Here is a 27,035-nt window from a genome sequence, read left to right on the forward strand (position 1 = left end):
ACTTAATAGTTATGTTAGATATTTTCTGGTTCATCAGGAAAGAAACTGACTGAATAAAGACGGGGGGAGGGGAGGGTGGAGATGATTAAAATGTTTACAATTTATGTTAGGGCTTTAACATGCAGACTGAAACAAAAGTCGAACACAACCACCTAACAAGGTTAAGACATATATTCTATTCAGCGGATGAGGCCAAAGCGTGAAGCACTTGCCATCCCACAGTCACAACATGGGTTCTCACCCAAGCCATCACAATGGTGCACCATGAATGGTCATGGGGGGAGTTCCAAACTGCTGTAACTAAAGAAGACTGGATACTCACATGGAACTTACGTTAAAAATTTAGGTGCTTGAAAGCAATCTCTACAATAGCATCACTCTTACTTGCCTGCATTTCTGTTTTCTTGGATGAGACAGAAATGGTGGAGTTACAAGTAGACTACAGAGAATCATGACTACTGAGAATTACCTATAAATTTATTGTACATGGGCTTCCCTGGTGGCACAGTGGTTAAGAATCTGCCTGACAATGCAGGGACATGGGTTCGAGCCCTGGTCCGGGAAGATCCCACATGCCGCGGAGCAACTAAGCCCGTGTGCCACAACTACTGAGCCTGCGCTCTAGAGCTCGCGAGCCACAACTACTGAGCCCACGTGCCACAACTACTGAAGCCCGGGAGCCTAGAGCCCATGCTCTGCAACAAGAGAAGCCACCGCAATGAGAAGCCCATGCACCGCAACGAAGAGTAGCCCCTGCTCGCCACAACTAGAGGAAGCCCGTGCACAGCAACGAAGGCCCAACACAGCCCAAAATAAAATAAATAAATAAAAATTTGTTGTACATGTGGGAGAAGGCCTTCCAAACAAGGATGCATAAAGAACATCGTGAACCACTAGTCCAGGAGCCTAGGAATGAAATGTCCACTCTTAGCAATTCCCCAACTCTTGAACAACCCCAGAGGGAAGCAGGGAAGGGATTACTCTTTTATCCCTTCAGATGACTGTCTGCTCACATATCCCTACAGGATGAGTTCCTAGAAGGAAGCGAGCCACCCTGAGGACAGCTTGTATAGGTGGCTTGTGACACCATTCCATTGCACTGCACCCCTCCCAAGTCCTCAGATACATGAGATAATTACTTGATTCATCTTAGGGCTGAAATTAGTCTCCTGTTGGGTAGCAACAGCCAGACTTCTCCACAGACCTTCTGACAACAGATTCAGGTTCTTTGGTCTTCAGGAAAAATGAGGCCTGTCTGAGGACAGGAGAAACTGCAGTCTCAGGGCAAGCTAGGAACCCCTAAGCCAGGACCCAGGAGTCAAAAGAAACCCACAATCAAACCAAGAAGGCTTGTCTCCAGCTCCCCATCTCACTACTCCTCATGAAATATTCATGTCATGGGAGACCCAGCCCCCTCCCACCTTCAATACTGCCCAGCAGCACTGAGATGAGGTATGAGTCCCTGATCACAAACACACCCAAGGAAGAAATTCTTTTTTTTCTTTTTTTGCGGTACGCGGGCCTCTCACTGTTGCGGCCTCTCCCGTTGCGGAGCGCAGGCTCAGCGGCCACGGCTCACAGGCCCAGCCGCTCCGCGGTACGTGGGATCTTCCCGGACCGGGGCACGAACCCGTGTCCCCTGCATCGGCAGGCAGACTCTCAACCACTGCGCCACCAGGGAAGCCCAAGGAAGAAATTCTTAACACCCATGGGCAGGAGACAAATGGGCCTGAAGCAACCAAAAGGGAGAAAAAAAGCCAGAAGTTCAATAAAGAACTCCTGACAGGTTCTGAACTCCTTGTAAGTTAAGAACAAATAAATCCCACAGTTCATTGAGAATCTTGCTCTCCTCATCTTCCCCACCTGAGGGCCACTCTAGAATAGGGAAGATGACCTGGCACTCCGCTGAGCCCTAGGCAGCTTCTGTAGAAGGGAGGAGGGTTTCTACGGCAAGGCCATGCTGCCCAGAGCGTGAACTGTGTTGGCCAACTGAGTGGCCCTCAACCGCTGAGGCTACTGCAGAAACTGGCCAGGAAACAGGAGCGCTATCTTGACACAACAGGATGCAACAAGACCGACGCTGAAGAAACTATGCCACAGCCCGTGAGGGCAGCGCATGTGACCCATGGCCATGGTTACTGCATGAAGCTGGGGCTGGCCCTTCTTACTGCCCAGAGGAACATCAAAAACATCACACATGGTTCTATTAACTTTGTAAAATGATGAATCAACTTGAAAACTGACAGGCTCCATTCAGCTAGCAAAACACTTCATTTTTAGGCAAGAAAGCAGCTGGATGAACTTTGGTTTGAGTCCACTTTCAGCAATTAAAAAAAGGGGGGGAGGTAAAAATGTGTTATGTGATTCTACTATAGGCTTTCTGGTTGGGATATAACAGACTCTCAAAGTCAAGTCAGTAGAGTCCTTGGGGAGAGCAGACACAGAGATAAATGACTCTCTACAGCACTCTATTGATGGTGGGTCGCTACATTAAAGCTTCTGTGGATAGTGTCAAAAGGTCACACTTGGGCTTCCCTGGTGGCGCAGTGGTTGAGAGTCCGCCTGCCGATGCAGGGGACATGGGTTCGTGCCCCGGTCCGGGGGGATCCCACGTGCCGCGGAGCGGCTGGGCCCGTGAGCCATGGCCGCTGAGCCTGCGCGTCCGGAGCCCGTGCTCTGCAACGGGAGAGGCCACAACAGTGAGAGGCCGGCGTACCGCAAAAAAAAAAAAAAAAAAGGTCACACCTAAGAGGTTTCTGGAGGAGTTAGGGAAGCTGAAGTTCATTGGGGGTGAAATGATTCTCCCAACATACCCTCTCACTAAGACAAAAGCAGCAAGATTTTGCCCAGACTCAGGCCTCAACCCTTCATTTTATTTACACATAAAACCAAAGCCTCACTTTTTAAACAGTACATCTCCCTGGAAATCAGTAAATAAGATTAAATAAGGATATAAGAAATATCCTGCCAGCAACAAAATCAGCTCTGCCCAAGAAGATTTCTGAGTATCCCCAGGTGGTAACTAGAAACTCTCTTCTCAAAAAAACAAGCAACCATTTAATTTGTGAGCACCAAGTAACAGTGCCTCAGGTACTGAAAATAGTTGGAGAAAGGAGATACTAGACTTAAAGGTGTTTTCTGTATAAGAAAAGCTTCCCCCGTAAAGTGTTGAGACCTATTTTAACCATTTTTTTTCACAGAGAAATGTCTCAGATACATTCCACACTCTTTAGGGTTATGAAACAGATTTAATGTTATAAAATGATACCCTTCCTGATAGCAAGATATTATGAACACTGCAATAACTGAAGTATGCAAATTACTTGCCTCCCTGAAATAGTACATATAACACTTTTGTGCATGTGAGTCTATGTGTTTTCTGGGGAAAGGGCCCTACCTAAATTCTCAAAGGGACCCAAGAAAGGGTCTCAAACCGACTGAACCAAGATGGGAAGTAGCCTCTGCCCCAGACCCATTGGTCCCCAGTGCTGTGATGTTCTAGGCAATGTTTTCCTTTTTGCTTCTCATGGTCTTTCTGTCACTTCTCACCCGCACTACTCACACCATTTTTGTGGTTTCTGTCTCCCTTCTCCCCTCTAGCTGCTTTTCTTCCTCTCTTCTCACTCACATTTCTGCCAGTGCTCCTTTACTTCTATTGTGAGGATGGGTATCACTGGATTTTAAAAATAAAGGTGATCTGATCAGCAGACCAGTCACGTGTCTTCTAAATCGCAGTACTTGTGGTTGTTTTCATTTTTGCTCAATACTTGAGCCCTTTCCAGTTACCTTTGAGTTTGTGGGGTTTGTAGGTATCTTTGGGTTTGTGAAGATGCCAGATGTCTGACTGCTGGGGACGTTACTGGAGCAAGCTTCTTGTAGATTTCAGCAAGCTGAACATGGACTTGAGACAGCAACAAACACTCATTCCCCCCCATCAACCTACGATCTACAGACTACTTTAAGAAACTTGAGGCACTTTGTCTCCTTCCCAGCTTATATGAGCATCTGAAGTATCTGCATCCCCAGTCTAAGCTGGGATTTACAAGAAATATTTAGAGCTTGCTCAGCATGGCACCTTCAATCATGTTCTATAAATGGTATGCTGGTAAATGAGCCGTAAAGAAACAAGAAAATGTCACTGCTTCTCCTTAATTGGTAGATTATAGCACCGTGTCAAATGGAAAGAAGGGAGATGAAGGAGGCAGGGTAATCTCTGACTGCTAGGGAGCCAGACATGCCAGGTGGGACAGAACCACTAAGAACCCTGGTAACTGCCGGGCACTGGGACAAGGATGAAGTTGCAGAGCTGCTTCGTCCCACCACAGAAGACAAGATGCTGGCTCTTGAAATGCCTAACCACACTGCCTTCATTTCTTACCTGTCACGGCGGCTGTCTTATAGTCTGCGGGGAAGGAGCTGGTTAGCTTTTTACGTAACTAAAAATAACAGTGCTGTGGAGGAGAGAGATATTCCCAAGAAGAGCTAGAAGTGGCAGACCTCAGATAGTATAAAAATAACTGAATTCAAAAATGTATAAACATAAAGCATGCACAGAAAGGTCAGCTCTCCAAAAGTTGAAACAGATGAAACGTATAAACAACAGAAAAAGTAGTCACATATATCCAAAAGGCAAGTAATAAGATCAGCAAGTAGTTGAAAAAAATGGCTGAGAAAAGCCATAAACCCCTCAGTTCTCCTGTCTCTGCACCACTGTGATGTGGCTATCCATGGCTATCCACACCTGTGATCCAGAAGGATGTGCCTGTCCAATTTCTTACCTCACCGCGGTCGCTGGCTGGGATGTGTGAAGGCCTTGCTTCTTCATCGAGTGGCTCAATCACTGTCACCTCTGCAAGTTCCTCCACGGATCCTTGAAACTCGGGTAAGGACCTTCGTCCGTAACGCTTCCCACCTCTAACATATTTGGGCTGAGCTTCGAGAGTGCAGTCTGGGCAAGGAGACAAGAGTTGAGGCCACATTACATGACAATCTCAGCCCCTATCTGACACACAGCCTTCGGACACAGCCTCTTATACCAGCCCCAAAATAAACCACCACCGTTTGCCAGTTGCGGTGGACGTGGGCGTATATGAGCCAGTAAGTCAGATGCAGAGCACAGCTTCTAATTCCGAATGATTTATAGCACCCCGAGTATATCTCAGCATGTGGTGGGAGAGATGAGGAGCCAGCAGTGAGGGATTTGTTTAAAACTAGGGAATTAAGATCAGGACAAAGCAAGCGGTCATATGTGTTCTTCTGTTTATTAAGCTCTGTTTTGCAGACAGAGGGAACAGGAGAGGGAAGGATCATACTACCAGAGACACGTTGGAAAATGATGATTAAAAAGAACACCTTATCAGCACTGTAAAGTTAGCATTCACACCAATTAGTCTGGAACACACCCCTCTAGTACCTTAGTGAGTCCTTTGTTAACCATCCCACTTTCTGATCCATCAGACAAGCAGGAAGACAGAACAAAGAAACTGACACAGTGGATCCTAATCAATTAATGACAGCTCACTGTTCATATGAAACTTGTCATCAAGATCTCATTATAAAATTAAAAGCTGTGGAATAAAATAGCAAACGCAAAACTGCATTAAGAAAATAATATATGATGTTCTTTTCTCTTCATGAGCTTTGTGTTGTACAAAATAAAAGGAATGTGTGTAAGGGGAAAGTCATCTCTTGACCCTGAAGGACTTCAGCGTTCAGCAGAACATGTCTCAGGTTCAGCCTTCACCACCACCTCACCATCATCACCACCAACACCACCAACACCACCATCACCACCACCACCACTGCCATCACCGCCACCACCGCCACCACCGCCACCATCACCACCACCATCAACATCACCACCACCATCACCACCACCACCATCACCACCACCACCACCATCACCACCACCACCACCACCACCAAAATCACCAGCACCACCACCACCATCACCAGCACCACCACCATCACCACCACCAAAATCACCAGCACCACCACCAACATCACCAGCACCACCACCATCACCACCACCACCACCACCACCACATACTAACCTTTCTCTACAATGGTAGCTTTAGAGCAATAAAATAAATACTTCACTCATTAGAAATGTCAGCTTAGAGACACACTTTTTTTAGCACCTTGAACAGAATCAGGAGAACAAAATATTCCATTAAAATATAAAACTGGCAATGCTTTGATTTCAGTTCTTATCACACACATGGACATACTGTCTCTCTGGAGAACATAATATGTGTTCTGTTTGAACATGACAGTCTTAACAAGGTATGTCTGAACTCAGACATGTAGATTTTTAGATGAGGGCTGTACACAGATCATCAAAACAAGGGTAACTGATTAGATAAGAACTAAAAGAACAAAACCTTTCCTTTATCACCACTGAAACCATGTTGGGGGTAGCTATTACTTTGTAGTCTCCCTGGGAGGACTGGTGATCCTGCGTGACTAACTCTGTCCTCCCCGCTCCCATGCCCTTCCTCTGGGATAAGCTTAGGTTTCACAATTGTGGTCAGAAACATCCTGAAAATGCTCAGCAAAGCTCAGAGTGAAGTATTTATGCTTGCTCTATAATTTCTAGCAATATTTATATCCAAAGTCCCAGCCAAGTCATTTTATTAGGTCGAGCGATTCTCTTACAGGAAGTGTTCAAGCATACAAAAGTTATATTGAAAGTCGCATGCATATTTGAAGGTACCTTTTATCAGAAGACAGTGTGTCAGCTTGTGAGCGTTCAGGAGCGGCCCAGACACCCGAGCTACTTGTTGGCAGCTGACACCCACAGATGCTAGTCAGATAAAAGGCAATGTAGAACCATCCTTAATTTATTACATATTCTTAAATTTTAGTGGCAGACAACAAGATACACCATTAGTGATGATGGGGGTTTGGAAAAGATTAAAGGGAAAATGTATAACGTCAGAAAATGGAACGTGGGATTTTCCCGGTATGAGAACATAAGTCATGGTCTGGGGAAGGAAGTGGCAGAGGAACTCTGAATGCATGCCGCATTTTTTCAGAGGAAAAAAAAGCAGTGGGGAAAAGCCACAGTCTTAAAACAAACAAACAAACAAACCAAAAAAACCACAACCCACTGTGATTTAATCCAAAATCCACCTGTGGATGAAATATTTACTACTAAATGTTTCATGCTGTGTAGGGAGCAGTGGTAGATTTGAAATAGCTCTTTTTCTAAGCAATGAAAGATAACAGACTGTGAAACATTAGGGATCCTGTGGAGTTCTGGTTTATTTATACACTTACTTATTTTTGCATTGCCAGGAACTTTAAATTAATTCTTCAAACTCGAAGTTAATATCTTTCACAGAATGTGCATACATCACAAAGTCAATTTCTAGAGAAATCTATTAAAATGTAGAATCTTTTTGAATAAAGATATTAGCACAAAGGAAAAATGGGGCATTAAAGTTTCCTCGTAAGAAATTTCACAACACTTCCATACAATAAAGAATTAGACTAATCACACCAATTACAAATAGTTATATTTTAGACTTGAACACACTCCTACAGCCTTCTTTTATTTAGAGCATCAGCCTCATTGTATTTACAAGATAAGAAGGGGAAGAAAGGCATTAAAAGTAAGGAGATCCAGAGAGAACATTCATGGTCAACAGCCATTGTTGTGCTAAGCCTTTGAAAACTCCAGCGTTCTCCTGATGAATTTCAAGCAGGGCTTTACAAGTGCACAGGAGCAGTCCACCAAACAGGAGGCCTTCGTGGGGATTTCAAGACACTCCTGCCCACCCAAATTAAAGAATGCCTTACCCCTCCCTTACCATGCCCAACAAAGACTTGCCAAACCACAGCCCTGGGGCAAAGTGTCTTTACTTTATGGGCACATCCAGATGTGATGTATGTATTTCAGGGGTTTAGCCTGGAACAATTTTATCTATGCCAGATAATATAGGGTTATTTAATTTATTAAGAAATGAAATTATTTACACACAGCTTCCTTTAACATAAGTGTAAGTAACTGCACCGATCGTAAGCTCCAAGGAGGGACATGAAATGCCAGCGGAAAAAAAAAAACCAAGATATAAAGGACTGCTTGTACTTCCGGTATTTTATTTCCTTGAATGTATATTTATGATTCTACCTAGATTGTCAAGCTTCTGAGCCAGTTCCCCTTCTTTCCTATTTTCCATTTTCCCTGTTTGGCATCACTACATAAAAATACAAATGAGCTTTGAAGGAAAGCAGACAGGCCTGGCCTGCCCAGAGGAGTCTTAGACTCCTGGAGCCCCTGGCGAGCTCACAATGAGACGCACCAAGAAGAGAAACTCCAGAGGTGTGATAATGTTCACTTTCCAGAACCAGGATGAACCACAGTGCACATGTATGACTTGTGACCAGAAGGTCTTGCACTTACAATAAAAGAAAAATTGAAATTCAATGTTAATGAGGATGACCACTTGGCGCAGGCCAGCTGCAGCCAGGGAAAACAACCAGCCCCCCACCTGTCCCTCCGCCTCTCCCTCCCTTCCCCCCTCTAACTGAGCAGGGCAGTTCACACTCTGTACTCTCTCCCAGAACTGCCCCAGCCACCTGTGTGATGTGGATGGCCACTTGGAACACGCAGTTCTTCCAATGACCAAAGGCGAAGCAATGAGGACCCAAGAGGAAGGTGAAATCATTACCCAAAAACCTCAACACTATTTATTCCATCAACGTTTTTCTTGAAAAACACAAGGCTTAGGACATGGGATGAGGTACCATCCTCAGCACATACATGGGAAGTTAGAGGAGAGTTTCAAAGATGCACTCCAGTATTAGGTGGATTCATTTAACTTATATCTATCAGACACCTGCCGTGGACAAAGCATTCTATCGTACTTGTTGAGGGATAAGAGGGATATCGTAACACTTTTTGATTCAAACTTCCCTGTTTGACCTGAGGATACTTCCAGGGTGAAGAAGAAAGCCCTGCCTTTTCGGTGCCTGATCTTCTTGTTTTGGAATTGCTCACGTAGACCCCCTTGCTTTCTACTTCCCTTCCTGCCCCATTTCGTTAACCTGGGAAATCATTCCCAGAGACCCCACCCCCTTCCAAAGAACCTGGGCACAGGGGGATCATCTGAGGCCCTGTCTATACTACATTTCTGCTGAACTCACGGGATTCCTGAAACCCCTCTGACAATAAGGAGTCAAAAATGAAGCACGTGTAAACCTCAGGACAAGCCCCCCACGAGAGGCAGTCACGCAGCAAATGAGCACCACCAGCCCCACTGCACCTGCCACCTCCTCGCCTACTCTGAACGCACCGTTGCACAGGGCTTACACAGTCAGAGTGCAAACCCACACCTGATACTAAATAAGAGAAAAGGGAAGAAAAGAATCAAATCAAAGAGAAAAGGGAAGAAAAGAATCAAATCAATTGTTGATCATCAAATTATCAACACAGAAGGAGACAGAGAGATTGAGACCAATAGCAAGGGAAGGGGGTGAGGGACAGAAGACAGGCAGAGAGCTGGAGGCCTATGTGGGGATGGGGGAGGGGAAGCAGGAGGAACTGATGGATTGGGGACCAAGAGGTAGGAGAAGAATGGAGTGAGGGGCCAAGAAGGAGAGGAGAGGAGGGTGGAGGTGAGTTGGAGAAGTAGAAAGAAGGGATGGGGAGGGAGATGTCCCAAGGAAGCGAGGGGAGAAGAGAAGCCAAGAGAGAATGAACGACATAAAAAACGACACCCAGAAAGCCTTTGGACACTATCGGCCATTCCTTCTGCCTCCCGGTGTGCCCCGCCTCTGCAGGGACCGTCAGCAGGCAGGCTCCCCACCCCAACACTTTGTGTGCACACAGCCCTTGCCAAGGCAGCTGCTTCCCAGCCACTAGCACCCCACTCCCCAATCACGCCTCTCTTCCAGAATCTTCACACGAGATGCAGATGTCAACTGGAGCTTTCAGGTCCTCCCCGGATGCAATGACAGAATTTTAGGAGCAGTCTTCACATCATTTCTTACCAATCTGAGTGATGTTTCCTGCACGAACACAGGGGCTTCTGGGCACAAAGGTAATAAGGTGGCTCTGATTAGCCCTGCCTGGAAGGAAGCATCGAGGGGAAGGTTAGCACCCCGCAAGGGTGCTGAGGATGGTGGATGCGTGTGGTCTGGCAACCCCCAGGGCTGACTGGTCTGATCAGATGGTCTATCTAAGCCCTAGAGCAGGTGAAGGTCCGTCAATAAGAAAAACTCTTCGAGTTGATAATGATGATGTGATTGTTCCCCAACCTTCTTCCCAGGAGGATCGGCCTGCCTGCATCTTGAGCCATTTGGGGGATAAAGGCAGAGATTCACTTATCACCTAACTGAGTCCTCCCCATTGTTCAAGGCTCAACTCAAAACTCATTTCTTTCAAGTAACTGCTTGGCACAAGTTTCACGGAACGTTTTTTTCTATGAATTTAGTGCGACCCATACTGTTGATAGCTCCCGATTTAATAACGATCATGGTTATATTTTTCTAAAAGCATTTTACATGTTAGAATTACCTACCCAGCTGGACTGAATGCTTTCCAGGGCAGCAGTGCTTCATGGAAAGAGCCTGTGGGCTCTGAATTCAAACAGACCTGGACCCTCTGTCCTTATCAAGGTGAGGAGGACCTAACGTCCTGAGGCTTGGTCTCCTCATCCGGAGGAAGGGAAAACAACAGGAGTTCCGTGGGGCAAGGTCACTATTCTGTCAGGTAGTGTGCTCCCACCCAGACTCCTGGGGGTCAGCAGTGGCTCAAAGCCAGCAGAGCAGAGTCAGGGAGAGCCTCACAGCCCCCAGTCCCGCAGTAGATTCCCTGACCTCATCTGTCGCCATGGGTGAGATTACTGGCGAACACACAGTGACGACATCCAGTCTGTCATCTCAGAAACTGAGGCTGCCTCCAACTCATTCATGCCCTAATTTTCTCTTCCTTGTCATCTCCTTTCCCTTCATCAATGGGCTGACATGACAGGACACACCAATTCTCTAAGACTCCCTGCAGAAAACTACCATTTTCATGTCCCCAGTTTGGAAACCTTCTCATACACTGGAATTGAAATAAACTTACATCAGCACAACTCCCAAGCAAACTGTTTCATTATCAACATTCGCACCAGCCCTATTTATTTAATTTTAAATAACAGGAGTATCTTTTTTGCACATACACATATTTTTAAAAGAGTGCCTTCTTACTCCTTGTAAAATCATAACAATAAGTATTCTTCTATAGGACAGCTGAATAGTTGCTTAGTCTTTGATTCCACAGATACATCATAATTTGCCTAACCAAAATACACTGTCAAATATTTATTCTTGAGATATATATATATAGTTTTTGGGTTTTTTGTTTTACTATTTTAAATGACTATCCTTACACACACATCTTCATGCACATCCATAATTATTTCCATAGCATAAAATCTGAGAGTGGCATTGATTGGCCAAAGGCATTTTTATGGTATTGTTTTACATAATTCTAGGAAGGTTTTACATGACCACCAGTGGGCGTGAATGTTTCCAATTCCCTCTGACCTTAGGAAATGGGTCCTCACACCCTCTTTTGATAGTGGTGGTGGTTAGTGGTAGTGATTTTACCTTACTTTTAATTTTTGAAGAAATTTTCTGGTGCTCACTGTTAGCATCTCATACATACCAAAGGAACCGAGGACGAAGCCCTTACTCAACCAGAGAGAGGACAAGAGAACATGTCTGTTGGGCCATCTGTGTATATCTCCTAAAAACAGGGTCCTCAGCCAGAGTTCAGTTCAACTCTGAATACAGCTGCCAACACAAATCTTCAATCACTGCAAACCAGGATCTAGCCCACTGTCTGGCCATGAGACCTGCCTTGCTGAGTGAATGAAGAGATATTTGTTTATTATATTTATAGCTTCCCAAAATATAAGGAAAATAACTAGAAATAGGGCAGTTTCTGGAATTAGTAATGTTTATTACCAAAAAAAAGAAAAAGAAGAAGAAAAAAACAATCATCTGCCGTGCCTTTTTTTCTAATGATTTGTTTTTTCCAAACCTGAGTTTTCCCTCACCAAATAAACAAAGGAGAGATATGTTACATTAACCACATGAGGGAAAGAAAGAGCTTCCTGCATTATGCTAACATCTTCTACAGAACACAAATCTAATGTAAGATGCATCAAACAAGGACAAAATCCCTGGAGAACAGATCCAGACAGCATGTTGGTACCACGTAACTTAGAGCCTGTGCCAGCATCTCCATTATAAAAATTAAATTGTACACATAGACATGAGGGAGCTACGCCATCGGTGACGTTAATCAGTTTGGAATTTACAAAGGACTCTCTACATCCCCAACCCATTTTTCTGACCTTATCTGAATTTCAGTACTTTTCATTGTGTACTATTGTTGTTTTAGGGAAAAAACTCTCTCCTAGGAGTCTTAGAATCATACACATCAGCGTTAAAAAGATGCTGGAAATCATCTAGTTCGTACCCTCTAATTTTAAAAATAAAGACACTGTACCGCAGAGACGTTACAAATGGCACAACCCAAGACTACATAAATAATGACTTGATTCCATCTCCTCTGACATCCTATTATAGCTCTGTTTTTGTATTATTTATATACAACTGCCTTTTATTAGAAGAATATGAAAGCATGAACTATACTGGGCATTTGTCCTTAGGAAGCAGACCCTTATAGTGTCAACTTACGTTGGGTGAAATTTTATAGAAACACAAAGCTAGCTTTCTGCTAAATGTAGATGTCATTTAGATATTAGGAGACAACACAACTGAATCTGGGAGCTGAATGGATTTTAAGTATTTTCCAGCACAACTACTTTCACATATGAGGCAACTGAAGACCACAGAGGTTGTGACGTATAAGGCCATCCGATTAGAGGAACAGGCCAGTATTTTGTAACTCCTGGTTCAAGGGTCTTTCTACCTCATCAAGCTGGATTTTCTGTATTACAGTCAGGTGCAACACCTGATATTTTTAACTTATAAAAATCTTGGATGTTATAAAATATCAATGCATGACCCACTCAATGTCTAAGGCTGTGCACCATGGCCCTCCTATTTTTGCAGTGACCTTCCATAGTTGAAGAGTAACCTTTTCTCTCAAAGTCTAGGAGGTCCACTGATTTGAAAAGGCAAGACAAAAATACAACAGCCCTGGCCCCTTACGGCAGAAGATGAATTAAGTCCTGAACAGCCAAATAATGTCACTAATGATCAGGTGAAACCTGCTCTTATTTGCTCCTTCCTTCTGCCTCTGGCCGCCTGTCAGAATCTTTCCGGTCAAGCTGCACTGACTGAGGACTGCTGCCCCCAGCTCATCCATCTGAGGGTTAACATCCTCAAGCCAAAGCCTCCTGGAGTCCCATCCCTTGGTGATACAGTGTCAGCATCCTCCCCTGCTACTATCTGTGAGACTTCAATTAAGCCACATCCCTCTTTGAGCCTCAATTTGCTCATGAATAAAATGGCAGCATTTGCTCCAGCCCTACAATCATATGGTCTATGAGTTAAGGGAGAGTTATTTTCATAAAGGGGAAGGAGGGGGCGAACTCAAGGGGCCTCTCGATATACAGCATTTGAGTCCTGATCCTTCTTTCTCTGTCTTTTGCCAGCCAAGCCAGACAGCCTATGGGGGTGGAGTCACATTTTCAAGTGGGTGGGAGAACATCTGAGTGGAAAGCGATGCATGATCTCCAAAAACAACTGGAAGGGCCAGGGAGCGATGGGCAAAAGATAGAAAAAGCAGAGTTCTCAGGAACAAAGAAGGAATGACTCCCAGCCTCATATGAGATAAAACACTCTTAAGGCACAGGCTCAATACTGGATTTTATGCTGCCAGGCCAAACCTTAGGAAGTCGCATACACGCTGGATGAAATGCTATAATTACTTTGCTGCTTCATTACACTGATTTGGGGCAGCTCAGTACAAAGGTTTGCTGCAGCCCACCCAAAGGATGGAGCACACGGTGACCTATAAAAATCCCTCTGTGTGTCCCCCTGGAAGATTTGTCCAAATGATGGCCTCAGCCTGCACAGCACTGAGGCATATACATAACTCTGAAACTACCGCCTGGAGCTGAATTCATAAACCTTACTTCCGAGCTGTTACCAAGCTCAGCCAGCCATTGTCTACCTCCCCATCATGCAGAGCCCTCTATGGGGCACCCTTCACATTTGTGGTCACATCAATCTGTACATTTATGATGACACTTTTCTGGCAGGTGATAGGAGAGGTTTTGAAGAAAGAGCAGCAAAAGGACCACATGAACTAGTGGTAGCACTGCCTGTTCCAAACCCATATTATGGTAATACAGAAGAACACTGAACTTAAGCTTACGTTACCTATGCTCACATGAAATAAAATAGATGTGGTAATGTCACCATAGCTCTAGTCAGGGTCCCTAGATCTTGCACTATTGTCATCAAGATGACAACCTTGGGGCTTCCCTGGTGGCGCAGTGGTTAAGAATCCACCTGCCAATGCAGGGGACATGGGTTCGAGCCCTGGTCCGGGAAGATTCCACATGCCACGGAGCAACTAAGCCCACGCGCCACAACTACTGAGCCTGCGCTCTAGAGCCTGCGAGCCACAACTACTGAACCCATGTGCCACAACTACTGAAGCCCGTGTGCCTAGAGCCCGTGCTCCACAACAAGAGAAGCCACCGCAATGAGAAGCCTGCGCACTGCAGCGAAGAGTAGCCCCTGCTTGCTGCAACTAGAGAAAGCCCGCGCACAGCAACGAAGACCCAACACAGCCAAAAATAAATTAATTAAATAAATAATTTTTTAAAAAAAAGATGACAACCTTGATTTCAAATTTTTATTTATTTATTTTTGGCCGCGGGATCTTAGTTCCCTGACCAGGGATTGAACCTGGGCCCCAGCAGTGAAAGCGCCAAGTCCTAATCACTGGACTGCCAGGGAATTCCCAAGATGACAACTTTAAAAAAGTGAAACTGCCAACAAAATGTGAGACCCCATAAGAACAGAAGTCCATGTTCCAGCAGTGGCCACCTACAGAAATTCTACTTTTTGTCTGGAAAATCTCTAGAATGCAATAACCTCCCTCCTAGGCCCACTGGGGGCTTGCAGAGAGCTCTGGAAAGCCTCAGAGTTGGCAATAACCTTAGCAAAAAGGCGGAGACTCCATCTGGAATCCAAAACACTGCTAAATGCAGAGTTCATACATATGACACAAATCTGGGGCATTTCAGAAGATACGACGAAGAACTAGATCACCAGTGAGGATGAGACATGAGCTCCCATTTGTGCTTCTCCTAAATAGGTCACACTGAGTGACTCCTTACAGTGACAAAATGTCAATGATTTCTCCTCAGTCTCAGCACTGGACTATATTTTTAGTGTTCTCTTTTTTAGTGAGCAACTCTATGGGTTACACACACTGGTAAGATCTGTAGCCACCACCACAATCAAGATATAAAACAGTTTCATCACCCCCCAAATTCCCTTGTGCCCCTTTATAGTCAACCTCTAATCCTAGCCCCTAATAACCACTGATTATTTTTTTATAAAACCAGACTGTATTATAATATAAATTCCAACACTGTTTTAGACTTCCCCTTAAATATTTACCATATTTCATTGATTTTAAGACATAACCTCCCCCCACACACCCCTAGATTAGAATATTTTGAAATTATTATGTGTCTTACAAACAATGGCATTTTACCATTATAATTGAGAATAATTTTTCTTTTTAGAGGTATATAAAATAATTGTGCCATAATTTATGGTGCCTTTAAAAAAATCAGTGAAGTATAATATTAAGTTTTTCATTTCATAACGTTCATTGGATACTTACTATGTGCTAAACATTCTATTAGGCACTAAAAGTACAAAAACGAACAAACGTGGACCATAAGGAACTATCACTCGAGAGGAGATAGAAAAACAATTATAATATAATGTGATAAGGTCTGTAACAGAGGGCTATCCGCTCAGTAGGACTGAATAAAATTATCTCTTCATTGGCCAACCTTCTTCTTTCAGACAAAACTCCCCCCCAGTTCATACTGTTCCTCGTTCACAGGAAATGAGGAGGGAGGAAGTACCATTCAGCCCCACTCTGCTCATTCCTAGAATGAGTTTTGGCCACACCATCTGACACACCTCCTAGGAACAATCCAGTGATTTCTTCCACAATTCGCTGCTGTGGTAGAGAAGGCTCATCTTAGTGTGCAATAGCTGCAAGGCTTTTATGACCATGTCAAAAGACCAAAAATACCCACTCAATCTGTGGGAGGCGGATGCCCCAAAGCTTTCACAGACATGCTTCAAGGTCCCCAGATTCTTCCCTGGACAACTTTTAAAGCAGAAGGAAGAGAGGAAAAGTTAGTGTCCTTACCTGGTTCTTGAAAGTGTTCTTCATTTGATAGAGTTCTAGACAAGATAAGTATTAATGCTTCTTTAAATTGGTCAAAATGCACCTAAAAATAAACAATTCAAAAGAAATTCAAAATAGTTTCCACAGCCTTAAGGAAGCAAATCCATCTACAAGGTTCCAGAACCATTTGTTAGCATCTGACAGCCTTGAAGTGAGTCAGATAACCTGTTTTTGTTCCTTTTTTTCTTCATTTCTCTAAAGCACTAAAGGGAAAATAGGCTGATCATTTTACACGCCAGTGTCACCAACACTAATATCAATATTTATTCAACCCTGAGGGGGAAAACTACACAGCAAAACCCTCTTTATAAACTCAGAAAAAGATAGGTTTTGAATTCTTAGCTCCTTTAATTTTTCTAAACAAGACCGGAAGAGAAAGATGTTAGGTTAGGTACTAGAAAAAACTTTCCAAGTAAATGATCCTCTGTAACAACGTCCCAAAGATGCTTTCATCTCTTAAGGTATTCTAGAACAGGGGAAACTACCTTTCGAAGATGACTTGAAATACAGTCTTGCTTGAGGCAGGAATATGTTATATATTTATCTCCCAAGGCCCCTGTAATTCTATAAACAAATAGAAATCAACAGCAAACACAAAGAATAAAAGAACCTTGGGAAGCATTCTCCCGAATTCTTAAAAATACAATTACCTTGACTGAAGTAGGAAAGAACCTGAGTTTCACTTAAGTGAATACTCAGAACTGGGATATTACTTTGGTTAACGGGATAAAATAGTTTTCTTTATGGTCAAGTACATTCTTCTATAACTTAAATTTACATGATCTCACCATGCGGCAGAAGGGAGAGATGGTATTTCTTCTCATCATAATTATAGTTTAATAACGTGGTGCCTATTTATACAGAACCCTGTATGTAAATACAAAGTTGGTAAATTTATAACTTGTGCTGCTACGGGTCTCTTTAGACATCATTACAAAACGTTGCCTAGGAGATTAAATATAGTGACAGATAAAAACCACTTCTGAATTAAATGTGGAAAAGCAGCAAACCTTGTTAGTTATCTAAACAACGAAGGAAACCAATCATATGTCTTATTCACGCAAATCAGTGCAAAGGAGAGGAATCCACTGAGATTCACATGTCATAAAATAGCATATGCTTGCAATTTACCACTCTCTCCCAAAGAATATGTGATTTCTCTACCACATTCATTTTGATTACTTGAAATTGCTTTCTAAAATCATATTCCTTTAGATCACACAGACTAAAAGTCAGCATATTTGTGCAGCCAGAGCAGAAGTCTGTTCAGGAAGGGAGGGCATCTGCTAAAGAGCCAGAGTGGTACAATCAGTGAAGGACTAAAAGATTACAGAATTATAAACTGTGCTAATTAGGTTTCATAGCTGACGAATCACGGAAAAGCCTGGGGGAGGAAGGAGAACTAGGTTCCGCCAGAGTCAGGGATGGGCTTCAGGCACCGTGGCATCCAGCTTCAGTTACCGGGGGCGAGGCCATCTTCCCAACCAGCCGGCCCACAAACAGCACCTACCCAAGCCTCTCCCACTCAGGGGCATCTCCCACCCTGGCATCTACTATTTCCTACCAAAATCAGGCTTTCCTCTTAGGGTGGGCAGGAGAAGGGTGAGGAGTGAAAGCTCTAAGCTGGGGCAGCTGGGTCTAGGTCCTGACTCTGGCTCAGCCACTGTGAATTGGCTCAATTACCAAACCTCTCCAAGTTTTAGTTTGTTCCGCTTGAAAAATGGGTTATCTAACAACTCATCTTTACGATTCACTCAACAGATATTTATTGGGCCGCTGCTATGGGCCAGGCCCTATCCTAGGCCCCGCTGATAGAGCCGCCATGGAGCGCGTAGTCTCAAGAACTGTCACAGGGAATCAGGCAGGTACTGCTAAGGGCACTGCATGTATTTTATGTTATTTATACTACCGCCTCCCTCATAGTGGCTTTAGGGAGATAAAATGAGAGTTATGTAAAGTGTCTAGAACTTCCTGGGACTTGCTAGGTAGTCAGCAAGTGGTAGTTAACACTACTAACAGGACTAGTAATGGGGGTGACTGTTCTCACCACTTTCACAGAGAAACAGGGCCATATTTCAAGCAAAGCAACTGGCCATGAGAGTGACCCAACCAGCCAAGTGGTAGGGCGGGGGTGACAGCAGGAGGCCCAGGAGCCTGCCTCCTCCCAGGACCTGTGCAGCTGGCCAGCATCAGAGAAATGGATCCGGTCTGCTGTGTTTAGGGACCCCAACTCCGAGATTCTCCTCTCCCTTAGGGTATCAGTGGACACGACCCAAATGAAACCAGAGTCCCTCACTGCCACAGTAATGAGTTGAACAGAAGGAGGCTCCTGTTTCAAAAGGGATGTGGTTGCCTAGAGACTTCCACATCCTTTATATCTGACTCTGTGGGTCTCTGCTGGGTCTCCTCAACGTGTCAGTTTTGATAGAGGTCATTGGAAAGAGCCCTTCGGAATTTAGTCCTAACATAGTTCAACTCGGCGAGGATTAGCCATGCAGGTAACTCAGGGGTTTCTGGATCTCAAGTTTACTTCCCCCAACCTCCAAACATGACAAAGACGTCAATAACCTGGAAGTTAATTCTAACCAACTTCTAAGACTTTCTTATACCAGATTCAAGGGACACTTAGGCCTCATACAAACACACCCACTTCTGAGACAGTATGTACCTCACTGACATAGAGGTTGCTCCTCTCTCAGCCTCAGTCCTCTAGAGCATGGCAGACAATCGGGAAGCGGACAAGTGGTGTCCAAAGCTGAGGAAGGTGTCGTAAAGCCCACTCGCTCTTCTTGTAGAATATGCCCTGGAACCGACTCAGAAGCTATTTCCTCTCACTCTACATGATTTATTATCAACTTCATTTTCCTGCTTCCCAACCCCCTACAGATTAGAAACAGCAACTAAAAGACAGAGACACTTCAAGGTAAGTACAAGAAGTAGCTACTGACATACTGGGATTGAGAGAAGACATTAACTATACCCCCTCGAACAAAAGTAAAGTATAATTTTTTATACTTAAAAAAAGTTTAAAAGACATACGCACTCAAAACCTAATAGGCTGGGGTTATTTAGTATTGAGGCAAGGATCTACGTGCTGCTAAATAAATCCTGAGGGTATTGTTCTTATAATACAGAAGAATAACTGACAGACCAAGAAGACCTTAAATGATCAAGAATAACCTCATGATGTTTATTATACTATTTGGTAGGGTAAAACTTTAATAAAATTTTCTCAATCCCCAATGGTTAACCCCTTTTAAATTTTTTTAAAGTTTGCCACTAAATGGGGTAAGAGATCCAGTTATTAGAAAATTACATTAATGCGAGTTCTGGGAGCATTATTGTAGGCTCATTCTTTCCTGGATATTTGGCCAGTTGAATCTCACGACATCCATGAGAGACGGTCAAGGTCCCTCCTTTGAACTGAGGGGAGAGAGGCTCAGAGGAAGCATGTGCCTTGCCCAAGGCCACCTGTCTTGAAGTGACAGAGTTACCGGGAGAACTGAGGCCTTCTGAATGGACTCATCAAAGTCCAGCCACCCTGCCTGCCCCAGGCCCTCTTCACTCCTGGTCTGGCCTCTCAGGGAAATCCCTCTGCTGCTCCAGGTCAAACCGTCAACTTTACACAATGTCACCAGGTACAAAGTAGGACACTGGGGACTCAGAGGACACAAGAGCAAGAGAATATATAAGATTCTAGAGTGTGGGAGGGTGGAATGGGGAAGAAGAGAAGAAAGTTGATTAGTAACTATAATACAAGGCAGAACCTAGCAAATACTTTGAGAGAGACAGAAAAGGCTGGTAGGGGCCTCTGATAAATGAGTATGTCCTAGTAGGCCAGCAGGGAGGAAAAGAGGGACAGTTTTGTGACATCTGACTTCTCCAAGATGTTCACAGGCAGAGCTTAAAGGTTTCCAAATGGACTTAGGATGTATTAAATCAGCCACATTTTAGAAGGAAAAAAATCTATAAAAAACTAAACATGGGGGCTTCCCTGGTGGCGCAGCGGTTGAGAGTCTGCCTGCCGATGCAGGGGACACGGGTTCGTGCCCCGGTCCGGAAGGATCCCACATGCCGCGGAGCGGCTGGGCCCGTAAGCCATGGCCGCTGAGCCTGCGCGTCCAGAGCCTGTGCTCCGCAACGGGAGAGGCCACAACAGTGAGAGGCCAGTGTACCGTAAAAACAAACAAACAAACAAACAAAAAACTAAACATGATTATTAACTCAGGGGTTCTTCACAATCCAGCAATGCCTATCTGGGTGACACCCTTCTTCCCCCACAAAAAGAATCTAAAAATCCAAAACAAAAAACCTGGCAAGCTGATCAAAAAACAATTGGAGCAGCTTGAAGTCTTAAACTGACCTTTATTTTCCTTCTTGTGAGGGCAGAGACACCGGACCCTCTGCTGTAAATAGCAGTAAATTCCACATCTTTCAAGAGAGTTCTCTAATAGAGGCCGGTGACTACTATTTTCCATCAATGCTCATGAATACAGATGGGGCAGAAAAGCCCCTCAGGGCACAACCGAGAACCAAAACGTGAATAAACGCCCTTATTGTGAAGAAATGCACGTCAGTGGGCTCACTCAGTTCAGTCCCTGTAATTTTGAAGTACCATTTTTTCTCCTCCAAGGGATCTTTACTACTGTATTCTGTTAAAATTTAGAAATCTTCAGAAATATACAATGCGATTAAATCTTACATGGTAACCAGCGAGAGCCATGTGTACCTCGGCTGGTACCCCCTCATTTGAATAATAATTGCCGCCATTCATTTTACAAGCATTCCTATACCTTGTATGCCTCAAAGGGCAGTTTGCAGCAATGGGAAAATTACATGACTGACTAAAAACACACATGACATTTAAACTAAATTAACAGGAAGACTAGTTAAATCTGATATTTTTTGTCATGTGTCACCACCGCTTAATAGAAATTTACCTCATCACTTTTCCTCCCCAAATTTCATAGGAATGCTTTTTGAGAAACATAATTTGCCTTTCTGAAAAAATAATTTAAGCACAGCATAAGAAACAAATTCTATTTCAAACCACACACAAAAAACCCTGTAACAGGAAGTAGAATGAGGAACTTAACGTTGCATAAAATCATCTCGAGCAATCATGGAGATCAGATGCATACGGTTTCCCCATGTGTGCAGGCAGCACTTCAAACAGACCTGAGATGAGAGGGCTCAAGCCAGCGTTCAACAAAGTGGGCTTATTAGACCAGACAAAGGCCCACGTAACTCTCATCACACTTAGGAGGTTTGCAGCTATTAATACACAGGGAAATCAAAGAAAGGACATTCAAAACATTAAGTGTTAGCTAAAATGGGTATAGAAAGATGGACTCACCAGAAGGGCAATGTAGAGGAAAATAACTGACAGCATTATGCAAAGAGAAATGACACAGAAGAACAAAGAGACATGGTTTCATAATGAAAGATACAGTTACAAATGTTTTCTCCTAAATACAGCATTTAGGTTTTTGCAGCTTAGTAGTCATTTACTGCAGACAACGTGGAGAGAGGCAAAGGCCATTTTAAGAGGTGGGTTTGTAAAACCTAAAGCGACTGTGTGAAGTTGTACTCTAAGATGGACCCAAGGAGCCCTGCCTACAGATAGAAACAGATGCAAACCATCGCCACACAAGAGACTTGCTAGCAAATCCATTCCCTACTCTAATGAGCTTTCTCAGAAAATCATTCCTGGGAAGTCACCATTTATCGAAAACCCACTCTCAGCGTGTAAGAGATGGAGGGGGGCAGTGTACAGGGAGACACAGGACACAGTAGTTAACTGTGTTCCTGGCTCCTAGATGGGCCTTTGATACACATGCTCTAAGTCAACCTCATCCCAATCTTATAGGGAGGGTATTATTTTTCCCATTATAGAGATGAAGAAACTGAGGCTCAGAGTATTTAAGATAATGTACATACATGGCTAAAAAGTGGCAGGAGTCAGTAGTTGAATCCAGGTCTGATTCAAAGACTGCTCCAATAGCATACGGCATCCATGTGGTGGGGGAGGGAGTTTGAGGATGGGGGTGGGTTGCGGGGGATGGAGAATGAGATCCATATTTGCATATGTGGAGTCTGAGGAGGCTGTGGAGACATGCATTCAAACTCAGGGACTGGGAAATCTGGGTTCCCATCCTGATGCTGCTTCAAATGAGTTGCCTGACCCCAGACAAGTCACCATCTTTTTCCAAGTTCTGGGTTCTAGGTTTCTCTGTCATACAGATGAACACTGAAGTCTAAAATCTGTGCTGGACACTGAAGAACTTTAAGTCCCCTCCATCCAAACAAGAAGCTACTCATAAAAGTATAAATGGAATACTGCAGAAATCTAATGAGCATTCCTGATCATACTTTCTCTGGTGGGAGTGACAGTCATTACTGAAATAAAGTAGGTAGAGAAGAACAGCCATTTAGCACTTGCTCATACCTCTTGTTGAGAGTAGAAGGCCTTCCCAACAGGCTGCTGGAAGGCCAGCCCTCCCCTTTGCCCTTGCTTTATGTCAAACTAAATACAGTTCACAGTATACAACACCAAAGTCAATTTTGCAGTGAGGTTGACAAGAAAGTGTTAATAAAGAAAAGATGCAAGTCTTGCAGCCTCTTAATCAGAAGGTCTTTTTGTTTATAAATGTGAACTATAGACCCTTAGGAGTTCAAATCAACCCCACAGAGTCGCAAGACCAAAATGGAATTAGAAAATATCCCTCACTGTTTCAGGTTAAACAGTAAGATAAATGGCAAAGGTTCAGACATTTAAGAGATGTAATGAGAAATGTTCCCACCTTTCCCTCCAACTCATTCAAAAAGCCCAGATCAATAATATGAAACAGGAGTATGAACATGGGGTGGTTATAAACAGGCACTGTTTGATGATCAAGGGTAGTTTTGCACATAGAGAACAAGTACAAATAATCACCACCAGAAAGTACTGCTGTACTTCTGATTCACTTTTCAAACAGTTAAAATGTATATAAGTGAAAGAAATCTTAAAAAGCTGAATGAAGTGGAAACAAACCAGCAAATGGCCATATACAATTAATCGTGATGTTTATAAAAGAACACAAGCACTTGAAAATGAAAACTGCAAAAGCTGAGTGGAATTATATACTTGTACAGTTATCAAATTTTAATACAAAAAATTCCAAAGTGCCTTTGATGACCAAAGTCCACACACCTATGGGACTCTTTGGAAGCCAATGGTAAGTTCTGCTACCACGCGGCTTGTTCTGATTCTAAAGAGTGTCAAGAACATGAAATATGTCAGCATCTAGATTCATATTAAAGAGTAGAGCAGGGAAGCTCAGGGGATGGGGGGGCAGCTTTGTCTCAAAGTTAGTATATTCAATAAGGAAAGGAAAATGTATTTCTAAAGCTGGACCTAACTAAATAAAGGCTTCAACAAAACCAAGGTAAATTATCACCTTTAGGTTCTGATTTCTTTTTTTTTTTTTTTTTAGGTTCTGATTTCTAATAAAGGAAATAGAGAGGCATGTGGAAACACTTCCTTTAAAAGGCACAATAAACAGGAAGCAACTACAACTGGAATTAATTGCTTGGGTGGAAACTTCGTTCAATAAGTGAGCTAACATGGTTCCCTTTGTTTTTTTTTTGTTTTGTTTTGTTTTTTGCGGTACATGGGCCTCTCACTGTTGTGGCCTCTCCCGTTGCGGAGCACAGGCTCCGGACACGCAGGCTCAGTGGCCATGGCTCACGGACCCAGCAGCTCCGCGGCATGTGGGATCCTCCTGGACCGGGGCACAAACCCGTGTCCCCTGCATCGGCAGGCGGACCCTCAACCATTGCACCACCAGGCAAGCCCTGTTCCCTTTCTTAAATGTTTGTAGTATTTACTCCCAGTACTATTCACCTGCCAGGAATGTTACCTGACCAGACTATAAGTTCCTCAGTGTTTCAAGGAATCCCTTGTCTTGGGGGGTCTGACCCACCTGACATGTGCTCAACTGATGACAAAGATATGAATGGAGCTCTTTTGATAACCTAGTAGGAAACACCTACCAGCAATGTCCTCTTTCCTTTAAATCAGTGATCCGCAATCTTTGGGCATTTCAAACATTTACAGGGTAACCACCATGCTCAGGGGAATATGGTTTCAAGTTATAAAGCAAGATCAGACAGATTAATTTGAGGGTAAATGGCCCATTAGTAAAATGCATGAAAATGGCAAGTCGATTTAAGTTACTTTCCTTGACAACTGTCATAAGAAACATTAGGCTTTAAAAAAAAAAAGGACAAGAAGTTATGAAAGATGGATCTTAAGATAAAAAATAAACAGATAATATTCTTAGTTGAGGGAGAAAATGCTTTTTACCTTATTTCTTTTTCAACAAAAAAGATTAATTCAGCTTAATACCAAAGGAGGTAAAACTCAGATGTTTTCTTTCATTTAAAAATTATACTTGTTATGATATAAAAGACAAAATTAAAACCACAAGCATCCAGGAGGCTGATGCGTACTAATGTGCTCCAAAAGCCAATTTAATGGAAAACTTTAGTTTACAATAAACATAAGTTGCACTCATACCATAAGACCATTAGAATGCTGACATACCGGACATACACAATACATATTTTTTGAATTAACGAATAGATGAATATATTTAGGTTTGTCATGCTGTTATTTCTTTCTCCTTTTTTATGAAACCAAACTGCTAACTCTTACATATTTTTCTATAAATACCATCTAAAGAGAAGAAAGACGGCTGGTATTAGAAACAGCTTACAATTTTATAATTTTACAACTTATGATTCCTCTTCAATATATCAAGATGGTAGAACTCAGAATTCTCCAGTGAAGTCTAAGGAAATTTTTTTCTTTATAATTTAAAATTGTAGACCATACAGAGTATCTTAACAGCATATGGCCCAGTTTATGTGATCATCTGAGAATAATTCAGTTTCATAGAAAATGCAAATCTAACAGTAGTGCATTACTTCATGCCAACCCTGCTCTCAAGACAACCACCAGGGACCTCCCCCATGAAATCTATATGCATACATCTATTTAACTTTTATCACTGGCTCACTAAGTAAATATCAGGCTATAGACCACTTAGGTAGTCATTATTCGCAGGCGAAGAGCAAACGTAAAGGCGGGCTGGTAGTGTCAAGTCATTAACGAATCAATCGATAACTGGGCCCCTGTTTTAGTCTGCCAAAGGAGGGCAAGGATGTGTAGCATCTGGAGAGCAAGCTGTCGATCTGCTGCCAGGGAGCAATCTGTTTACAGCAGCGGGTTCCACATTTATACTGGCTCTCAAGGAAACCTGAAGTTGTATCATGTCTTCTCCGGCTTTAATAGGTGTGAAAACAGATCCCCACTTTGATACTCTTCCTCAGATACCCAAAGGACTGAGATCCCCAAGGACGACAGGGAGAAACGCTACTCTGTTGGCTCCCCGAAGTCTCTGAGATTGAGGCAGAACTAGAAAACATTTGAGTGCCTTACACGATGAGAAGCAAATCATTTAATTCTCAAAGCTCCCATCTCTATTGCTTTCAAAGCAAGATTTTAGCATTTTTTTTAGGGATCACATGTATTCACAAGCAGCTAATGCCCCCAAAGTTACCAAAAATGGGTCTAATTTTACAAAAACTCACACTTTCTTTAAGTGTGAGCCCTGTTAAATGCCACCTCCACAGTGCCAGGCCCCCAAGAACATCATTCAACTTCAGGATGATCACCACTCCCGTCCATCTCACATCACAGAGAGCCAATACACTGCACTGTATCTGAGGCCACCTGCCCAAAGCTTCAGCTAAGAGACAGTGAAAATGAAATGAAGAAAAGGAAGTTTGGTCACTGGAATAAAGTTGAGTTTCACAGCTGCTTCCTCAATTTATACCACGTGATAAAAACGGACGTCTACAAAGTGTCAGCGATGGCAGCAACAGAGCTCAAAAAGTACGGCCCATCTTTCCTTCTCCTCATGCAAAACACCAGCAGCAAGACTCAACTCAAAGCCATACACATGATGCTCTCAATTTTAATTATGAGAACTGAAGACACTGTCAGGTCAAGACATCCTTCCCACTAACAGCAAGAGGGAAAAAAGGACCCCTTCTCACCTCTTACTCATCTGTGACTCGATCTATGGGGAGAACGTGACTATTTGTTTTCGTATGTAAAAGCTAGTATCAGTACACACGCACACCCCTGCTGGAAGCAAGTCGTGCTGGGTTTTAAGTAAAACTGCACTTACCCTCCTGTCTTATTTTCTGGGTGAAAGGTTTAATTAATGCTTTACCCTAGGAACAATCCTCACGAGAAATAGCTTTATGGGGAGTGAAAGTCGTAACAGCAAGCTGCTCTTCCTGGCAATGGCAGTCTTCTTACTGTACTTTCCTTCACTTCCATAGAAATCTCAGCCCCCTCTCTTGATGAGTGTGGAGTCCATAAAATGATACACAAAGAATAAGGAAAGCACTGGAAAACATCCTCTTGTTACCTTTTTCTCTTTTCATCTGAGAGGCTCAGAGGACACCTTCATTCCAGAGCACAAATTAAAGCGGGCCCTCATCACCCGAGCAAACTGCACTGCTAAGTCACACCCATTACTTTTTATTTTTTCCTTTTTCT

General features: G+C 43.3%; 1 protein-coding gene across 32 annotated transcripts in view; it reads right to left on the reverse strand.

Annotated features, from left to right (window-relative positions):
* Nucleotides 1–27,035, reverse strand: part of NIN (ninein) — a 113,536-nt gene that overhangs the window by 77,502 nt on the left and 8,999 nt on the right. For 23 of the 32 annotated variants that reach the window (XR_007475692.1, XR_007475691.1, XR_007475690.1 and 20 more), the window contains exons 3-5: nt 16,379–16,460; nt 6,716–6,805; nt 4,779–4,948 (exon numbers count right to left, since the gene is read on the reverse strand). Coding sequence is in view for 28 of the 32 variants with exons in the window: in XM_049706269.1 (XP_049562226.1) it covers nt 4,779–4,948; nt 6,716–6,805; nt 16,379–16,460 (342 nt within the window). In the remaining 4 variants the exon portion in view is untranslated. Of the gene's footprint in view, nt 1–4,778; nt 4,949–6,715; nt 6,806–16,378; nt 16,461–26,904; nt 27,022–27,035 lie in introns of those variants that run through there. The other 9 variants (XM_049706279.1, XM_049706281.1, XM_049706275.1 and 6 more) reach the window with 3 other exon arrangements.

Source organism: Orcinus orca, chromosome 2, assembly GCF_937001465.1.
Source record: "Orcinus orca chromosome 2, mOrcOrc1.1, whole genome shotgun sequence".
NCBI classification, from domain to species: domain Eukaryota; kingdom Metazoa; phylum Chordata; class Mammalia; order Artiodactyla; family Delphinidae; genus Orcinus; species Orcinus orca.